General features: G+C 43.2%; 1 protein-coding gene across 4 annotated transcripts in view; it reads right to left on the bottom strand.

The window, feature by feature from the left end:
* The window catches only part of C1H5orf63 (chromosome 1 C5orf63 homolog), a 92,014-nt gene that overhangs the window by 38,671 nt on the left and 31,798 nt on the right, over nucleotides 1-21,545 (bottom strand). For 3 of the 4 annotated variants that reach the window (XM_044291039.1, XM_044291046.1, XM_044291032.1), the window contains exons 2-3: nucleotides 11,173-11,280; nucleotides 1,210-1,266 (exon numbers count right to left, since the gene is read on the bottom strand). In XM_044291039.1, coding sequence (XP_044146974.1) covers nucleotides 1,210-1,266; nucleotides 11,173-11,280 — 165 coding nt within the window. The remainder of the gene's footprint in view (nucleotides 1-1,209; nucleotides 1,267-11,172; nucleotides 11,281-21,545) is intronic. The other variant, XM_044291053.1, reaches the window with a different exon arrangement.

Raw genomic sequence — 21,545 nt, 5'->3', positions numbered from 1 at the left:
ATTTCACATATAAAATATATAAATAATAAACATATTACATATCGCCACGTCAGAAAAGTCCAAACTATTAAAATCTAAAAAAAAAAATCTACGTGGTGAACGCCGGAACAGAAAAAATAAATAAAAACTGCGCGATTCGCCATTTTTTAAAATGCGGAATGCACGTGGCTTTTTTGGTTTATTTTTTTCGCGTGGTATCGAATGGTATTGAGTATCGCAATACTTTTTCATGGTATCGAAACCAAATCAAAAATTTTGTATCGCAACAACTCTAGTGGGGAGCGCAGCCCCCAGTCAGTTAAAATGAATGAGGGCTGCTCTCCCCCAATGTCAGTAAGGGTCCATTCACATGACCGTATTTATGGGTCCGCATCTGTTCCTCAATTTTGCAGAACTGACGCGTACCCATTCATTGCAATGGGGGCACAAAAGATGCTGACAGGACACAGCGTGGTGTCATCATACGAACTTTTGCTCTGTGGCCCAGCAAAAAAGATAGAGCATGTCCTATTCTTGTCCACAATTGCGTACAATAGGCATTTTTATCATAGGGCTGGCAGTGTGTGTTCCTCAAAATGTGGAATGCACACATCCGCTCTCTGTGTTTTGTGAATCCGCAATTAGTGGATTTATTATTTTTTATTTTAGTATTTATATATTTTTTGTTTAAAATCCATCTCTCAATATCAACTGGATTACTACTACTATTTTTATGAATGACTGTCTCATGACAGGTGTACCGATTGGGTGTGAATACCTGTAGTTCATATAAGTATGTTTAAAGGCCTCTGTCACTTTGGTTTTAATCTGATGAAGGGGCCAGCATAAAGAATAATAAAACTATGATACTTACCTGTCTTCTTCATCCATCAATACAGACAGCGCTCCCACATCTTTTACACTTCTACTTTTACCTCTGGATACATCACTCGGCCATTGACCTGACCAGGTGACCACCCACTTGACACCTTACCCATCCAGATTAGCGGTACTCCCTATGCACGCTCCTTTTTCTTTCTGTACACAGAGGAGTCCTATTTTGCCTTCACCTTGGTTGTTCCGAAACAAGGAAATAAGGCTAATGTGTGAAAAGCTGTACAACAGTCTAATGGACAGTCTTGCTTCTTTCCATAATGCTGTAAAAACATTTCCCATTGTAGTTCATCTAATCTTTAGTACACTGTTAACACTGATCTGAGTATACATTACCCTGTCCATGTATGGTGCAAGAACTTCCTTAGCTTCATCGCAAAGTGGACATGGATTCTAGAAATAACACACATTTAAAGATATTTTTAGTATAAAATTAGGAACTTTTAACAGAAAACTGCTAAGATGTGATTAAAGTTTTTCCTGCTGTCTTAAAGGGCTTCTGTCACCCCCAAAAGTCATTTTTCGTTTTTGGGCTACTTAAAATCCTTATACTGCGATTTTTAAATATATAGTGCTCTTACCCTTTTTTGTTCTCTAGTTTCTTTAAAAACAACACTTTTATAATATGTAAATTACCTCTCTACCAGCAAGTAGGGCGGTTACTTGCTGGTAGCAGCCACATCATCCTTAAAAAAAGCGCCCCTCCTCCTGTTGATCGACAGGGCCAGCAAGCGCTCTCGTCCCCTGGCTGGCCCTGTCTGCGTTCTAAATCTCGCCCCTGCGCCGTACCGGTCTTCAGTCGGCGCAGGCGCACTGAGAAGAGGACGCTCGCTTGGCCGCTGCTTCCTCAGTGCGCCTGCGCAGGGTGTAGATGTGACGTCATCGGCGCAGGCGCACTGAGGAAGGAGCGGCCGAGGGAGCATCCTCCTCTCAGTGCGCCTGCGCCGACTGAAGACCAGCGCCAATAGACAAACACATCTATCGGCGCTGGTTTGCATCGGCCTATTGCACAAGACTATAGAAACCTTCGGGCAATTTTTTTAAGATTGCATTTTACTCACTTTGGGCTAAAAATATTATTTTTTCATGTTCAGCCATTTTTTTGATTCAAGGGTTAAAAAAAAGTCATTCTGTTTGCAGAGTATCACTTCTTAGTCCTGTCAGTTGATGGCCCATGTGAAGCCTTATCTCTGACCTCCTGACACTCATTTAAACCATATTCATATCAGTTTGATAAAAGTTTAGCTTTAGGCTAGGTTCACACCTGAGCGTTTTACAGTTCGTTCCTAACCGCTGTAAAACGCTCAACAGGCAAAAACCAATGTTTCCCTATGGGCATGGTTCTCACCTGAGCATTAAACAGCGCGTACGAACGCGCTGTAAAACGTCCTACACCTCAAGAAGTACAGGAGCTTCTTTGGGGCGTATTGTCGCGCGTTCCCGCCCATAGACTTCAGCGGGAACGCGCCTAAATGGGCGTTTGCTTGTTTCCGCCCATTAAAAACACCCGATACAAATGCCTGTAAAAAGCGCTTATCGAATACGCTCAGGTGTGAACCCAGCCTTAGTGAATGTTTATGAGCTCAGAGGATCAGAGATAAGCATCACATGAGTCGTCAACTGACGGAACTCAGAAGTGACAGTCTGCAAATAGATTTTTTTAAACTCTTGTACCTCAAAGTCAGCTGAAGATATTAACTCGAGACTGAAAAAATGATTTTTAACCCAAAGTGAGTAATATAGCCCAAAGGTGTCCACAGACTTTAAGATTTGCTACCTATTTTGGTAATATTTTTTTTTTATAATACACCATAAGGTCCAATTCACACTTCAGTGTATTGGTCAGTATTCTGCATCAGTCATTGTGAGCCAAAAATGGTGGCAGTCAAAAAAAAATAATACAGAACAGGTACAAATCTTTCCATAATGATAATGAGGCCTTAGGATTCATGCACATGTTTTGCGGTCAGCAAATTGCGGATTCGCAAAACATGGATGCTGGCCAAGTGCATTCTGCAATTTGCAGAACGGAACGGGTGGCCCATGATAGAAATACCTATTCTTGTCTGCAAAATGGATAAGACTAGGACATGTTTTTTTTCCCAGGGCCACGGAACGGAGCAACAGATGCAGACAGCACACGGAGTGCTGTCAACATTTTTTTGCGGCCTCACTGAAGTGAATGGGTCCCAAAAAACGGTTGTGTGCATGAGCCCTGAGGGCCCTAATCCATTGCTCTGTTCAGTGGCCCTGCGAAAAAAAAAAAAAAATAGAATGTCCTGTTCTTGTCCATTTTGCGGACAAGAATAGGCATTTCTATCATGGGCCGCCCATTCCGTAAATTGCAGAATGCACACGGCCGACACCTGCAAAAAACCACAGCAGCTTACAACAGGATAGGTTATAAATATCTAATCGCTGGGGGTCCCTCCGATCACTAGGACAGTGGCCCAGAGACTCTGTACCTCCTCAATGCATGGCCTTAGTGAGGAGTAGTTTGACGGAAGTGATGGGCAAGCATGTGGTCTGCCGCTCCGTTCAGAATGTATGGCACTTATGATAACCGCAAAGCTCTGCACATGCTGGACTGCTGCTCCATTCATACTCCTCCTCACTGTGGTTCTACAGTAAGGGAGATCAGGGGGCTTCTAGTGATCGGTGGGGCCCCCAGCGACCAGACATTTATCGCTTATCCTGTGTATAGGTGTAAAATGTCACCTGGGGATACACTCCTTTGCCATACATGTATGTTTAGGAATATTTTTTGCTACCTTCACTCCAACTTTTTCAAAAGGCGGCTCATTTTCTTCAGTAAGATGAGCGGTTTGATGGTGAGAACTTAATAGTATTTTCTGGCTGTTTATCATTCAGAGATGGAGTGTTTCAGAAGAGAAATTATTATATAAAGGTTGTCAGCATTGCAAACTTCATTTTTCATCCGATACCATGTTGTCAGGTATTGCCAATTTACAGCAGCTCTGCCTATTCAAATTACATTCTCAGACAGGAGAAAAACGGATTTATTTCCCTCTGATTACAGCCCATTACAGTTATAAGTCAAGAGAAGATTAGAACGTATTCAGAAGCAGAGCCAATCTTTTCGTCATGTGTATAAATGACAAGAGTATAAAGAAACAAAAAAAAAAAGGGAAAATAAATTATGCAGAGACTTTTGCTTCAGTGAATGAAATAAAGAGCATTATCTGATTTACTACTGGCAGCACACATTTATACAAAGCCGTCATCAGAGACAGACTTCTGCTCCGACAAAAGGCACGTATCAGCGGCGCTCATTTTTTCTGCATGTGTACCCATTATGTGACAGAACGTTACCCAGAAAATAGTGCTGATTTTATAGATCGTTAAAAGATGGGATCACAGATCATCATTTGTAATACTGATGTTCACAGCTTCATTTGCATCAGAAAAAGTAAACAACAAAAAAATGGCTCAATTTGGGATGGTTTCACAGCAGCATTTAGATCTCCGCTGTTCTTCTCTGGGAAAATAATGGAAAAACCGCCTAATGACAGAAACAAATGGCACCCGATCCCACTGACTATAAACCAGTCATTTCACTAGACAAAACAGCACAGCACGCTGCATTGTTCCGTCCCATATTTTTGTCAGAATCTGCGATGGAGGCTCCTAACAGAGCTACCGACAAAGATGTGAACAAAGGCATAGCATTAATCACTTTCCTGTGTATATTCTATTCATATTATATTATATTATAAATGAAAATAAGTTTTCCAATGGATTGCTAACTATCTTGGCCTGGGGCTGGCTGGCAAATTTTAGCCTGGGGGGCTCATCTCAGCCAATGGGGGCATATCGCTAACATATGCCCCCATTGTTGATAGGTGTGAGTCTCACCACAGTGACCCGCACTTATATCGGGAATGGAGCCCCAAAAGTGATGGAGGGCGCACTGTGCATGCGCAGCTGCCCTCCATTCATTTAGCTCTGGCTTGGCTATTTCCGTCGGACGGAGAGGAGAGGAGAGGAGAGGAGAGGAGAGGAGAGGAGAGGAGGAGAGGAGAGGAGAGGAGGAGAGGAGAGGAGAGGAGAGGAGAGGAGAGGAGAGGAGAGGTGGCCGGTCACGCGCGGTGCTCTTCCATTCACTTCTATGGGGAGAGTCTTGGTGGTGGCTGGAACAGAGTCCTCCAGTCACCACTTTGCTGGGCTTAGGAGATAGGTGTGGGTCCTGACGGTGGGACTCACACCTATAAGACAATGGGGGCATATCCTAGTGATATGCCCCCAATGTCTAAGATGAGACAATCCCTTTAACTTAACTCTGCCTACCATATAAAGGCAGTATAGGTAAATGGGCTTTAAATCATTAAAAGGCTGTGCAAAAAAATAAAGTAAAAATTATAGATAAGCTATACCTCTGTTGATGTCTCCTCATTTATCACCTTCTTCATTTGGACCAGACCGCTATGACAAATTATTTCAGCCATGTCTTCTCTCTGTAGAGTTTGACACACAGACAGAGATTCCTCACTTTTCTATCATTCTTTCCCTCCTGGTGCACCAACATTGTCATCCTGCTGCTACCCCAACACTATGCCCTCTGTGCTCCCTAATACAATACTATATTACAGTACCCCCATAGTAATAGTGCTCCCAGAATGCCCCAATAGTAATAGTACCCCCAATAGAAGCCCTATTAGTAATAATGTCCTCCATATAATGCCAAATAATAATGCCCCCAAAGTACCTCCAATATTAATAATGCCCATATAGGGCCCCTAGTAGAAATAAAGCTCCCTATAGCAGCAGTAAGAAGACCCCTATAAAGCACCTCTTTAGAGCCCATGGTAGTGATAAGGCCAATCTATAAGGCACCCTTTAGAGCCTACAGTAGTAGTAAAGCTCCCTATAGTGTCCCCAGTAGTTATAATGCCTCATATAGCGGCCCCAGTATTTATAATGTCCCCTGTAGTAGCCCAATATTTATAAAACCCCACTGTAGTACCCCCTGTATTATAACACCCCCTGTAGTGCCACTACTTAGTGCCCGTATGTACAATGCCCCCTGTAGAGCCCATATGTATAATGTTCTCATCCCCCCTCCGTAGTATAATGCCCCATCTGTACTGATAGTATATATTAATGGCCCCCTCTGCAGTGCAGTGAATGCCATCCTCTGTAAAATGGGCCCACTTTGTAGTAAATATAATTCTATACCCCCACCAGTACAGCCAGCATACATAAAAAATAAATAAATACTTACCTGTATTCCGCTCTCTGCGCATCTCAGCACAGGCTGTTGCGATGACATCACCATATCCTCTTGCACTGGCTCTCACATAATGACATCACAAATGTCATGAGGTCATCCCGCACACCACGTGCAGGAGGTCGCGGTGATGTCATCGTGATCTCCTGAACCCCTCTACTTCCTCCTAGGCTTCAGGCCCAGTGGCGAGGATGGGAGCCACAGACTCCTGTGCCCCGCCATATACTGCCATCTCCCTCAGAGGCAGCCAGTGGTAGCGGCCCTAAACATTACTAAGGATTGGCCCAGGGAGCATATGCCACCATGCCCCCGGCTCAGCCCGCCACTAATCTTGGCCCACCTGGCATGTAGAAACAACTAAACTGGTATCAAACTTTCCTCTGATATATTCAGTATGCAAGTCTGAGAGATGGATGGCAGAAAACAGTCTGATGACTGGCTAAGGCAGGTCTGAACACAGCCTGTTCACATAGATTTGTTGATGTCAGATATACCACATGCTGTATCCACAGGATAGGGGATAAGTGTCTGATCTGTGGGGGTCCAACCGCTGGGGCCCCGTCAATCACTAGGATAGGGGTCTGTGTTCTCCCATTTGAATGGAGCAGCAGACACAAAGCACTTGTACTCAGCCATCTCAGGCAGCACCATAGGGTTAAATGGAGCATTGGACACACATGTATGACTGCTGCTCCATTAAAACAAGGGAACACTGGCCCCCATTCTACTGATTGTGGGGCCAGTGGTCAGACTCTTGCCAATCAGACACATATTGTCATGGGGAAACCCTTTTAAATACATATTGGTTATACACAAGTCTATTTAGTACATCCCCGCCAGGCGCTAATCTGCAGTACGGTATATCTGTAGAGTGTAGTTTTAAAGCACAATGGATCTTACATTCAGATTTTGCTTTGGATTTGACGTGCTGCATTGCAAAGGGTGAAATCCACAGCAAAAAAATGACATGATGCAGATTTAAAACCAGCATTGTGGGTCAATTAACGGTGCAGATCTCTTCCACAGTGCGTTGATGAAATTTCTTTAGCTCTTATTCCCTAGGTCAGTACTGTAAAATTCGCTGCAGCAAAACAATATTTCTGTACCCTGTGGATGTACCCTAAGGGTACAGCTATGTGGCAACACTGGTGGCCCAGGATCATAGAGTAGCGGTGATCGCATAGATATTAATGGGATCGTTGCGCTAGTTGCAAGAAATGCAACAGTGTTGGTGATCGCGGCACCGCACATGGTGGGGGTGGGGAAGGACCGCAAGACGAGAATGCTCGTCATGGGGCACAAAGTACCGGCCATTTAGGACGAGCATTCTCGTCCTGGGTCCTTAAGGGGTTAAAGTACCACAAATAACCAAGCAGTTTTAGGGAAGATACACAGAGGGTGTAAACCCTCTGAAAAATCCACTATAGAATTTGCCACTGATCCGTGGCAAAATCTGTACTGCACCCACAAGAAAATCCATATGTATGTGAATTACATGCCGATGGATTTTACTGCAGATTTGCTGCAAATGTCATCTTATTAATTGAAAAGGGTGAAGTTCATAAATTGACTTGCTGCAGATATATAATCTGTACCACAGGCTAAAAAACTAAAACAAAGGAAAAAAATAAGCTTTTGGGCAATTAGCTGTGCATCAATGCTGAACTGGCATTTCATAGGCTATGGTCTATTACACTTGTTCTAATGTAGTCTGGATGCTTCTGACAACTCTCCAGATTACAGAGTAAAAGCTAAATACGGTAACTTTGCAGATGCTACTATTACAAGGAATGGTGCTAGTCTTCAAAACAAAATGTTTATAAAACCTGACAAGACTCAAGAAAGATACTTCATATAATCATATACATCAGAACAAAACACATATTTGAGCTGACAATGTCAATTTGACTCACAAAATGTACAGTTTACCATGAAGTAAAGATATTGCTGATGCATTATGACTAGGGATGAGCGAATCCACTTTATTGTAATACTGTACGGAGCAAGCACTCAGTACAGTATTAGAATGTATTGGCTCCGATGAGCCCAAGTTATTACTTCGAGAAATCGCGCAAGACTTTGTGTAATAACTTCGGGAATTAATTACTGTAAAAAACCTTGGTACTGAACTCGGGTTCGGTTCCTAGTGGTACCTTGGAACCAAACCCAAGTTCGGTACCAAGGTTTTTTACAGTAATTAATTTCCGAAGTTATTACACAAAGTCTTGCACGACTTCTTAAAGTAATAATTTTGGCTCATCAGAGCCAATCCATTCTAATACTGTAGGGAGTGCTATGGGGGCAGGCTGCTGTGGAGGTCACTGTTAAGGTGGCAGGGGCCACTATTAAAGGGGCAGCTGCTGTGGTGGTCACTTAAGTCAGCAGGGTGCTGCGAGGTCACTGTTAAGGGAGCGCGGTACTGTGGAGGTCTCTGTTAAGGGGGAAGGGAACAGTGGAGGTCACAGATAAGGGGACGGTCCCCTATGGAGGTCAGTGTTAAGGGGAAGGGTGCTGTATGGGTCACTGTTAAGGGAGCGGACCCCTGAGGAGATCAATGTCAAGGGAGTGGGGTGCTGTGAAACTCACTGTTAAAAGGGGCAGGCTGCTGTGAAGGTCAAAGTTAAGGGGATGGGCTGCTGTGGAGGTCCCATTTTAAGGAGGCAGGGCACTGTGGGGGGGGGTCAGTGTTATAGGGTGAGGGGCGGTGGAGTTCACTGTTAAGGGGACGGGGTCATGTAGAGGTCACTTTTATGGGGGATACTGTCAATATCTTTTAACGACACACACAAACATTAAATTAAATAGATTAAATATACCCGTGCGAAGCCGGGTCCTTCTGCTAGTGTGTGTGTGTATATATATATATATATATAGTACAGACCAAAAGTTTGGACACACCGTCTCATTCAAAGAGTTTTCTTTATTTTCATGACTATGAAAATTGTAGATTCACACTGAAGGCATCAAAACTATGAATTAACACGTGTGGAATTATATACATAACAAAAAAAGTGTGAAACAACTGAAAATGTGTCATATTCTAGGTTCTTCAAAGTAGCCACCTTATGCTTTGATTACTGCTTTGCACACTCTTGGCATTCTCTTGATGAGCTTCAAGAGGTAGTCACCTGAAATGGTTTTCACTTCACAGGTGTGCCCTGTCAGGTTTAATAAGTGGTATTTCTTGCCTTATAAATGGGGTTGGGACCATCAGTTGCGTTGTGGAGAAGTCAGGTGGATACAAAGCTGATAGTCCTACTGAATAGACTGTTAGAATTTGTATTATGGCAAGAAAAAAGCAGCTAAGTAAAGAAAAACGAGTGGCCATCATTACGTAAAGAAATGAAGGTCAGTCAGTCCAAAAAATTGGGAAAACTTTGAAAGTATCCCCAAGTGCAGTCACAAAAACCATCAAGCACTACAAAGAAACTGGCTCACATGCGGACCGCCCCAGGAAAGGAAGACCAAGAGTCACCTCTGCTGCGGAGGATAAGTTCATCCGAGTCACCAGCCTCAGAAATCGCAGGTTAACAGCAGCTCAGATTAGAGACCAGGTCAATGCCACACAGAGTTCTAGCAGCAGACACATCTCTAGAACAACTGTTAGGAGGAGACTGTGTGAATCAGGCCTTCATGGTGGAATATCTGCTAGGAAACCACTGCTAAGGACAGGCAACAAGCAGAAGAGACTTGTTAGGGCTAAAGAACACAAGGAATGGACATTAGACCAGTGGAAATCTGTGCTTTGGTCTGATGAGTCCAAATTTTAGATCTTTGGTTCCAACTTTTAGATCTTTGTGCGACGCAGAAAAGGTGAACGGATGGACTCTACATGCCTGGTTCCCACCGTGAAGCATGGAGGAGGAGGTGTGATGGTGCTTTCCTGGTGACACTGTTGGGGATTTATTCAAAATTGAAGGCATACTGAACCAGCATGGCTACCACAATATCTTGCAGCGGCATGCTATTCCATCCAGTTTGCGTTTAGTTGGACCATCATTTATTTTTCAACAGGACATTGACCCCAAACACACCTCCAGGCTGTGTAAGGGCTATTTGACCATGAAGGAGAGTGATGGGGTGCTGCGCCAGATGACCTGGCCTCCACAGTCACCGGACCTGAACCCAATTGAGATGGTTTGGGGTGAGCTGGACCGCAGAGTGAAGGCAAAAGGGCCAACAAGTGCTAAGCATCTCTGGGAACTCCTTCATGAATGTTGGAAGACCATTTCAGGTGACTACCTCTTGAAGCTCATCAAGAGAATGCAAAGAGTGTGCAAAGCAGTAATCAAAGCAAAAGGTGGCTACTTTGAAGAACCTAGAATATGACATATTTTAAGTTGTTTCACACTTTTTTGTTATGTATATAATTCCACATGTGTTAATTCATAGTTTTGATGCCTTCAGTGTGAATCTACAATTTTCATAGTCATGAAAATAAAGAAAACTCTTTGAATAAGAAGGTGTGTCCAAACTTTTGGTCTGTACTGTATATTGTATATTATATATATATATATATATATATATACATACATACATACATACATACATACACACACACTATTCCATTCCAAGTCAGCAACCTTTGGCAGTGCAGCTGCTGTGAAACTACAATTCCCATCATGCACACTTGCTTGGCTGTTCTTGTAATTCCCATAAAGCAAGAAGGGAGTGTAATGCAGAACGCAAACAGCAATGCCTAAAATTTCAGACAAATTTACAATCTTTTTTTCTATTAAGCAGAAGGAATTTTTAATGAAAAAAATTTGTAATTTATCTGATTTCTATGTAAAAAATAAATAAAAAAGTGGAACTGGTGCTTATTCTGAACATCATGTTTCTCAATGTATTTACACTGCACAACTGGCATAAATTCACTGGCAAATCTGCTTCGCTGTCTGCCTGCAGCAACCACTAGGGAAGAAGGAGTTCAGCACCTGGCCTCTCCTCCCCCGACGTCTGACTCCACTGAAAGTATACCGCTGATCTCAAGAGGTTTCATTAGGTCACAAGTTAACAAGGAAGTCACAATAAAAAACACATGCACATACCTTTGTAAAGAGAGTGAGCACTGGCTTCTCCTTCCGAGGTGTATAATGCTTTTTAGTCGCTTGAAATGCTAAAATTTTTATTCTGTTCAAAGGTCTTAAATGGAACATCTGTTTGTAAGAGCAGAGAGAAAGAGGAATAGAAAGGAATAAACATCTGAGCAGAATTCTATCAACCAATACAAAATTTGTTAACAGTAACATTAAACTTTGAAGATTTTGAAATTATGTCTCAAATATAATCCACGCACAATTTGGAGGCATAAAAGATAAATTAAAAATCTATAAGAGCCTAAAATAAATGAAAAAAAATTACATGGGTCAGTATAATTATGATGATACCAAACTGATATAGTTATTATTATAATATACTACTTGCAGAAATAAAACACGTGTTTTTACAAAATTATAATTGTTCGGATTTTGAGGGCCGCTCCGGAATACAGATAGACTGTGCGGGCTTCACTGAACTAGATTTTTTTGAAATCTTCTACTCTGAAAATTTTGTAAATTTAATGGTGGCCCAAACCAACTTATACGCCCAACAATCCATTGCTCAGAGCCCTACATTGGCATACACTAGACCCCTAGGTTGGACCCCAGTAAGTGCAGCAGAGATGATGAAGTTTTGGGGACTCGTGCTGCATAGGGGTGTTGTAAAGAATCCAATCATTAGACAATATTGGAGTTCGGACATTTCCTACCAGACTCCAATTTACTGTAAGACCACTAACCGGAAGCGATTTGAGTCAATTCTGAAATTCCTACACTACAACGACAATGCACAGTGCCCACCGCAAAACAGCCTGGACATTTGACCGTCTGTTCAAGGTTAGGCCTGTTATTGACCACTTTAACACAAGGTTTGCTGAGGTGTACAACCCAGATAAAAATGTCTGTGTAGATGAGTCCCTATTACTTTGTAGATGAGTCCCTATTACTTTTCAAAGGGAGGATTAGATTTCTCCAGTACCTGCCTAGCAAATGGCCAAGGTATGGCATAAAAATATACAAACTTTGTGAGATTAGTTCGGGGTACACCCACAAGTTCCGCATTTACGAAGGGAAAGATTCCCGGATAGAGCACCAGAATGTTAGTGGGAAGATCATGTGGGACTTACTTTACCCACTGCTGGATAAGGATTACCACCTCTATGTGGATAACTATTATACCAGCATACCCCTATTCATGTCCCTAACTGCCAGAGGTACTGTTGCTTGCGGCACAGTGTGCAAAAATCAGAGAGGCCTCCCTAGATCCCTGGTAAGCCAACCACTGAGAATGGGTGCTCCTGTACAAGGTACCACAACCACTACCCCAAACCAGTTTGTATCCTTGACTACAACAGGCACATGGGCGGGTGGATCTTTCAGATCAACTTCTTAAACCCTACAGTGCCACATGAAAAACGAAAGTGTGGTACAAAAAGCTGTCCGTACACATTGTACAGATAGCAATGTGCAATGTGTACGTGCTATTTCAATCTGCAGGTCACACAGGAACTTTCCTTTAGTTCTAAGAGGTGATTATCAAGGCCCTAATTTTTCAAAGCCAGGCCAGGGAGGGTTCCAGTACTTCAAGAAGTCATTGTGCCCGTGTTGTACCAGGGCAACATTTTTCAGGTCCCCCAGACTGCAAGGAAGGGAAGGACCCAAAAAAGATGCAGGGTGTGTTCCAAAAGGGGAATAAGGAAAGACACCATTTACCACTGCGAAACCTGCCCTGAAAAACCTGTGCATGCAGGAGTGTTTTCAAATCTACCACTCATCCATGGAGTATTAATTTAATTTCATCCTTGATGTACCCTGTAGTTTTACCACCTCATATCTCTGAGTCCGCATAGCTTACAGATCCACTTTCCACCAACCACTACATATTTATTTCTGTGAAACAACTGTTAGGTCAAAAGTGCCCTTTCCAATGTTTGTACGGGGGTGCACTTTCCCAAATGGGGTCACTTCTTGGTGTTTTTAATTTATGGGGACCTCAGGAATTTTTTTAATGCGACATGGCACCTAAAATCCATGTCTCCCAATTCAGGCCTGCCAAATTCGTATTTAGCTGTTGCCTGCTGTGCGCTCATACAGCAGGCTACAAGCATATAGATGGGGTGTTTCCTGAATGGGGAGAAAATGGGGAACACATACTGGGGTGCATTTTCTCCTTTTAACCTCTTGTGAAAGTGAAAAATTGGGGTCTGCTAGTAGTTTTTCTTTATTTACAAATGTGTGCTGTGAAATCATTTAACAAATGCAATTTTTCATTTTCACTGCCGAGTGTTTCCTAATTCTAGGAAACACCTTTGAGGTCAAAGTGCTCACTACACACCTTGAAAGATTCCTTATGGGGGTGTAGTTTCCAAAATATGGTGCTCCTTCCACTCTGTAGTTTCTAAAATGGTGTGATTTATAGGTGGTTTCTAATATGTAAGCCCCACAAAGTGACTTCATAACTCCTTAAAGAACTGGGTTTTGGAAATTTTCTTTAAAATTTTAAGATTTGCTTCTAGACTTCTAAGCCTTCTAACGTCCCCCAAAAAATAGAATGTCATTTTCAAATGATCCAAACATGAAGCAGACATATGGGGAATGTAATGACTATTTTTGGAGGTATTACTATGTATTTTAAAAGTAGAGAAATAGAAATGTAGAAATTTGCTAATTTTTTAAAAAAAATTGCAATTGGGCGATTTCTTGTCCCGGATAGTTGTCCTTTGCATTGAGCGATAAGTGACTTATCACTAATGAGAAATTGCTGAGAAAAAAAAAAAAATCACATATTCACTGCCCAGCATATCCTGATAATAATAAAATGTATTTATATAGCGCCACCATATTCTGCAGTGCTTTACAAGTTCATAGGGTTCATATACAAAACAAAAATAACTGGATAATATGCAACTGAAACACTAGGAGTCAGGGCCCTGCTCGCAAGAGCTTACAATCTATGAGGAATTGGGGGATGACACATAAGGTAGTTGATTGTGATAAGTAGGATTTGAGCCATTATTGAACTGACAGGAGTGGTGCCGGCCGATCTCCTTCGGGACTACTAGAGGATTGAGTTTAGGCCAGAGGAGTTGGTGGGGGAAAGGTTTAGTGTGGGAAAAATCATTTTAGGTAGCTTGATAAGCCTGCCTGAAAAGATGTGTTTTTAAGGCACGTTTGAAGGTGGAGCAGTTGTGAATTGACCTAGTATTCCGGGGCAGAGTATTCCAGAGAGTATGTGCAGCTCGAGAAAAGTCTTGAAGACAGGAGTGAGAGGTACGAATTATGGAGGTTATTAATCTTAGGTCGCTAACAGAACGGAGAGCATGAGTAGATTGGCAGTATTCGGCAGGAAATAATCTACCAATCCCCAAATAATTTCAATCCTCCTCCCTCCGATTTCTCCACATGCTCTCTCTCCTCTTTTGACCCTATAACAGAGGAAGAAGTCTCTAGGCTTCTCTCTTCTTCTCGACCCATGACCTATAGCATTGGTCCTATTCCATTACACCTCCTCTAGTCCCTCTCCCCGGCTGTCATCACCTAACTACAATTTTTAACCTCTCTCTTACGAAAGTGTCTAACGATCTCCTAACAGCAAAAAGAAATGGTGACTATTCTCTACTGATTCTGCTGGATCTCTCTGCTGCGTTTAATACCAATACCGTTGACCATAAACTCCTCCTCACCATGCTCCACTCAATTGGCCTTAAGGACACTGCTCTCTCTTGGTTCTCTTCCTATCTCTCTGGCTGCTCCTTTAGTGTATCATTCGCTGGCTCTTCTCTTCCTCTTCATGTTGGAGTTCCTCGGGGCTCAGTATTAGGTTCTCTACTCTTCTCCCTCTACACAGCCCCCATCGGACAGACTATTAGTAGATTTGGCTTTCGATACCATCTCTATGCTGACGACTATCATCCCCTGACATCACCCCTGCCTTACTCCGAAACACCAGTAATTGTCTGGCAGCTATATCTAACATCATGTCCTCTCTGTATCTAAAACAGAACCTCTCAAAAAACGGAACTTCTTGTCATTCCCCCATCTACTAACTCGCCTAAACCTAATATTTCAATTTCGGTCTGCAGCACTATCATATCTCCTGTGCAACATGCCCGCTGTCTTGAGGCCACTTTTGACTCTGATCTTTCCTTTGTTTCCCATATTCAATCACTTACACGCTCTTGTCATCTGCACCTCAAGAATAAAATTGCCAGAATACGCCCTTTTCTTGTTGTTGCCTTGATTCATTCTCATCTAGACTACTGCAATGCAGAACTAATCGGTCTCCCTCTCACTAAACTCTACCCCCTTCAGTCTGTTCTAAATGTTGCAGCCAGGCTCATCTATCCATCCAACCACTACACTGATGCTACTAGTCTGTGCCAGTCACTTCACTGGTTTCCCATTGCCACCTCAAAATTTGGAAATTAGCTCTTGGAAATGTCATTAGTCTAGGGGTTCACATACTTTTTCCACCTGCACTGTGAATGTTTACATGGGGTTTTCAATAAAAACATGGTAACATTTAATTCTGTGTGTGTTATTAGTTTAAGCAGACTGTGATTGTCTATTGTTGTGACTTAGATGAAGATCGGATCACATTTTATGACCAATTTGTGCAGAAATCCATATCATTCTAAAGGGATTTACATACTTTTTCTTGCAACTGTATATAGTCTGAGATACCATAAAACATAACATTTATTTTGATCAGTTAAATCCCTAAATATATGCAATATACACCATAACGCTGCACGATTGGTGACCCAGAGCTGGGGATGGGGAGACTAATACTGGGTCTCTGAAGTCTAGTCTCACCCTATACTGGATGTATCTTGAGGTGGCAAGGCACTTCCAAATGACCCAGCTGACCAGTGAACACCTATAAGACCCTCCCTGTCCCTGCGCAGCAATGGAGACTGCCCAGATTAGTCCTGCTGTGGTGGAGGGCCCTGTCACCAATGTGTTGATGATTAAGATGAGCACTATAATGTCCTAAATTGCCTCCCAACGCTTTTCGTTGGACGTAGATCCAACTCATCGGGGGACCTAATGGTCAGTTTCCGGAGGTGATGATAAATTTGAGAATCACCTCTTTCAGCTGATTAACAGTGCATTGAGTAACATGCTGTGGGGAGATGGGCCTCTTTACAGTGGTGCATTCATTAACATGTTACTTATCTCATGCCTCCCATGTCTCGGTCCACACGGATGCAGGTTGTGTTGTTGCAGCAACAATGCCACATGTGAAATGGCACCTTTTTGAAGCAAACGCCGAACACGTCAGCCCGCCTCCTCAGCGGTCAGCTGACTTTCACATGTGACCGGGTCATGTGACTAACCCGGCAATGCACAGCGACCGCCGTCTCCTCCCCCAAAGCATCACATGACCGCCAAGCCCCATGACGATGCATGAGGCTCGATGATGTGCGTACCATGTGATAGAGGGAGGCGGCGTGAGGGAGGAGATATTCCTCCCTCTTCGTATCACATCGAGGAGGACGGATATTCAAACGAGGGGGAGGGCAGCAGCGCTGCGGGATACAAGCGCTCCCCTCCCATTCGTGGTGAGCAAATTTAATCAAACAGCAGTGCTCCGATGTTAATACAATCAGCGCGCCATAGAGCATTCAAAATGGCATAGAGTCAGTAGGCACACCTTACTCTGTATTTACAATCATGGCTAATTAACAAAGGAGGTAAACAATATCATGAATCCCAATAAGGGACTGTGAGATATATATATATATATATATATATATATATATATATATATATATATATAGAGCACTCTATCAAAGATGGAACCCATTGTCTACTCAGAAACCCAAATGTCCACACTTAGGAGCATGGGTGCCACATTGACAGGATTCCATGTATCCCCCATATGTATCACTCACCCTAAAGAAGGCACATGGGTGATGATCACTATATAGCTCAGGCTAGAAAAGACAGCCTAGCAAAAGGCACATAGGTAATGATTACTATGTAGCTCAGGCTAAATAAAGCTAAAAGGATAGCTGCTCATTCAGCCCCCCAGGGTGGACGGTTCTCAATTGAAAAATCCACCATGTCTCGCGCTGTAAGATCTTTTTGTCCCAGTCCCCCCTTCTCCTCGAGTATGGTACTGATTCAATGCCCATGAAACGAAGAACTGAAAAATTGCCCCCATGATGGCTCGCAACGTGTTTTGCCAAGGGGGTGTCCCTACAGTGTCGTAAATCTCCTATATGTTCGCCCACGCGCCTTCTGAATTCACGGGTAGTCTTGCCCACGTACTCCAGACCACAGACACAGGTTGCTTTGTATATGACCCCTCTTGTGTAACAGGACAGAACTCCTACATCCCTGCCCCGGCAGACACCCACAAATCCAATACGTCTCAAAGGCACATACGATGGAGCAGCTAACAAGATAGAAAGGGGATCTCGAAACACTGGGAGATATTACAACTAGACCCTGACATTAAGAGTGTGATCACCGACTGGCCACAGATCACATACCGTAGAGGACATAGCCTGCGAGATCGACTAGTACACAGTCACTTTCTTAAGACTTAAAACAAAGGGTCCGAGTGGCTGTGACCAGTATGGGGCTGTTATCGATGTAGCGGGTGCGTGGCATGCAGATATGTCACACAAGGCCGTGAGTTCACGGGTGGTGTTGCCCAAAAACGTTACTCCATTAGACAGTTTATCAATTGTCGCACAAGAGGGGTCATATACAAAGCAACCTGTGTCTGGTCTGGAGTACGTGGGCAAGACTACCCGTGAATTCAGAAGGCGCGTGGGCGAACATATAGGAGATTTACGACACTGTAGGGACACCCCTTGGCAAAACACGTCGCGAGCCATCATGGGGGCAATTTTTCAGGTCTTCATTTCATGGGCATTGAATCAGTACCATGCCCGAGGAGAAGGGGGGACTGGGACAAAAAGATCTTAAAGCGCGAGACATGGTGGATTTTTGAATTGAGAACCGTCCACCCCGGGGGGCTGAATGAGCAGCTATCCTTTGGCTGCTTTATTTAGCCTGAGCTACATAGTAATCATTACCTATGTGCCTTTTGCTAGGCTGTCTTTTCTAGCCTGAGCTATATAGAGATCATCATCCACGTGCCTTCTTTAGGGTGAGTTGTATATATGGGGGATACATGGAATCCTGTCACTGTGGCACCCATGCTCCTAAGTGTGGACATTTGGGTTGCCAAGTAGACAATGGGTTCCATCTTTGATAAAGTGCTCAGCTCTCCTGATATGACACATCGTCCCTTATTGGGATTCATGATATTGTTTACTTACTTTGTTAATTAGCCATGATTGTAAATACAGAGTAAGGTGTGCCTACTGGCTCTATGCTGTTTTAAATGCTCTATGGCGCGCTAATTGTATTAACATGGGAGCGCTGCTGTTTGATTAAAATCTGTGATGAAATTTGCTCACCACGAATGGGAGGGGAGCGCTGGTATCCCGCAGCGCTGCTGCCCTGCCCACCATGTGAATATCCATCCTCCTCAATGTTATACGAAGAGGGAGGAATATCTCCTCCCTGACGCTGCCTCCCTCTATCACATGGTACGCACATCATGGAGCTTGGCGGTCATGTGATGCTTTGGGGAGGAGACGGCGGTCGCTGTGCATTGCCGGGTTAGTCACATGACCCAGTCACATGTGATAGTCAGCTGACCGCTGAGGAGGCGGGCCAACATGTTCGGAATTTGCGTCAAAAAAGGTACCATTTCACATGTGTTCTGTGTCGAGAGGGTCGGATTGATATTGGAGCGACTTCATCTAGGGTGGTTTTGAGGGTCTGGTTGTAATGATTGGCAGCCAAGTCTGGACAGGGGAGGGAAGTGATTGGGGTAAGAGCTAGTTGTAGGGTGTTAATAAGTTGCTGGCAGTTAATGGTGTATAGGTTTCTGTAAGTGTGAAAAGTAGGATTGCCATGAGAAAATTGAGAGGTCTTTATGGTAAATGAAAAAAGATTGTGGTCAGAAAGTGAGAAGGATAAGTTACTAAAGTTTGAGACTGAGCAGTGACGTAAGAAGACTAGATCAAGTATATTGCCCTGTTCATGTGTGGCAGAGGAAGTAAGTTGTGATAGGCCAAGAGAGGAGGTTAAAGAAAGAAAGTGAATGGCTGATGGGGAGACAGGATCATTAATGGGGATATTAAAATCACCCATAATAAGAGTTGGTGAGGGTACAAGGGGAATGACCTGAAATGTGCACTGTGGAGAAAGTAGTATGCTTACTACTCTACCATGCCTGTCATCAGGTCTGGGGGTATGGGAGAAGTGAAGTCCTCCATAGGATAGGGCAGCAGGGGAAGCAGTGTCAGAGGGTCGAAGCCAGGTTTCTGTAAGGGCTAGCAAGTTCAGAGAGCGTGAGAGGAAGTAATCGTGGATTGTGGGTAATTTGTTACGAATCGACCATGCGTTCCAGAGTGCGCAGTTAAAAGAGACTGGAAAAGACGTGCAGTGAACATTAATAAGATTTTTGGGGTTTCTGTGTGTGGCAGAGGAGAAGTTAGCAAGAGAGGGAGGGCCAGGGTTTGGTAAAATATCCCCTGCAGCTAGTAGCAGGAGAACAGAAAGAGACAGCAAGTGGTTGAGAGATTTATATTGGTTTTTTATGCTGCACCGCGGTGGAAGATGGGTCAGTGTAATGTATGAGGGTATAAAGTATATGGGAACTGAACAAGGGTGAGGGAAGGAGTGAGGGACTGATATGGAGAGAAGGGACAGAGGGTGGAAGGTGTGGTTGAATTTCAAAGTAGACAGCCATAGTGATGAGAAGAGCAGCCAGAGCCTGAGTGAGACAATATCGTAGCATACCTGTGCTGTGTGTAACTTTGTTTGAGTAGGACACATAGCATCTCCGTCTCCTGCCCAACTGCCATGATTAACTGCCAGACGCTTAGGCAAAATGGCGCTCTGGCAGAGATGGTGCTTTTGGCTCGTGCTTCCCCTTAGACTGTGTCTATATTTATAGGGAGTGTGAGCACAGAACTAGGGGTAATTTAGCTCATTAAATCAATTAATCACTGAAGTAAGGCACATGAGAAGAAATGCTATATGTAAGTAAACAAACAAAGCTAAGGATCTGGATGGGCCATAAAATCACTACAGATCACAAGCATTACAACAGTCAAATAAATCACAAATCAATTGGAAGAGCATCTCTAGGACTAATAACAAGGATATCACACTTAAAGAAAATAGTATACATTGATGATTATACAAAGTTCTGTACCAGGGAAGATAGAAGCTGCACTATTAGGCTTGTGGAAAGCTGGGTGAAGCAATATTGTCTAAATGCAAAGCAGACATACTCCTCTGTCCCTCCTCCAGCCACCACTTCCCGCTTCTCTGGCTGCAGCTTTTGAATTTCGTTCTGTCTCCTATCCGTACGGGGCTTCCGGGTCCCCTGATCAGTGTATGACAAGTCATGCGCTGATACGGCGACCCATAAACATTTGGCCGATAATCGCTCCATGTAAAGCCACCTTTATACGTTGGAGTTTCAAGACGTTATGACTTTTATTATATTATGAACAGTCAAGTTTTTTTGGTTGAAGTAATAAATGTCTATGTGTTTAGAGTTTTAAGATTTAACCTCTTACGACCACAGGGCGTACCTGTATGCCCTGTGTATTTCCGATCACGGCCGCGCAGCGGGCAGTGATCGGAACTGGGTGCCTGCTGAAATCAAAACAGCAGGCACCCTGGGTCAATGCCGAGGGGGATCCTATGACTCCCCCCGTATCGGGCGACATTAGGTATCGCTGCCTCTGTAAGAATCTGCTCTATAAAAATATCACATGACCTGACCCCTCAGGTGAACACCGTAAAAAACACACCTTACATCACAAAAAGTGTAATAGCAAGCGATCAAAAAGTCATACGCACCCCAAAATAGTGCCAATCAAACCATCATCTCATCTTGCAAAAATCATACCCTACCCAAGATAATTGCCCAAAAACTGAAAAAACTATGGCTCTCAGACTATGGAGACACTAAAACATGATTTTTTTTTTTGTTTCAAAAATGAAATTATTGTGTAAAACTTACATAAATAAAAAAAAAATAGTATACATATTAGGTATTGCCGCGTCCGTGACAACCTGCTCTATAAAAATATTACATGATCTAACCTGTCAGATGAATGTTGAAAATAACAAAAAAAAAAAAAAACGGTGCCAAAACTATTTCTTATTACCTTGCCTCACAAAAAGTGTAATATAGAGCAACCAAAAATTATATGTACCCTAAACTAGTACCAACAATACTGCCACCCTATCCAGTAGTTTCTAAAATGGGGTCACTTTTTTGGAGTTTCTACTCTAGGGGTGCATCAAGGGGGGCTTCAAATGGGACATTGTGT

The sequence above is a fragment of the Bufo gargarizans genome, chromosome 1 (assembly GCF_014858855.1).
Source record: "Bufo gargarizans isolate SCDJY-AF-19 chromosome 1, ASM1485885v1, whole genome shotgun sequence".
In the NCBI taxonomy this organism is placed as follows: domain Eukaryota; kingdom Metazoa; phylum Chordata; class Amphibia; order Anura; family Bufonidae; genus Bufo; species Bufo gargarizans.
Note: the sequence above shows the minus strand (reverse complement) of the source record. Positions and strands in the feature narration are given on the sequence as shown.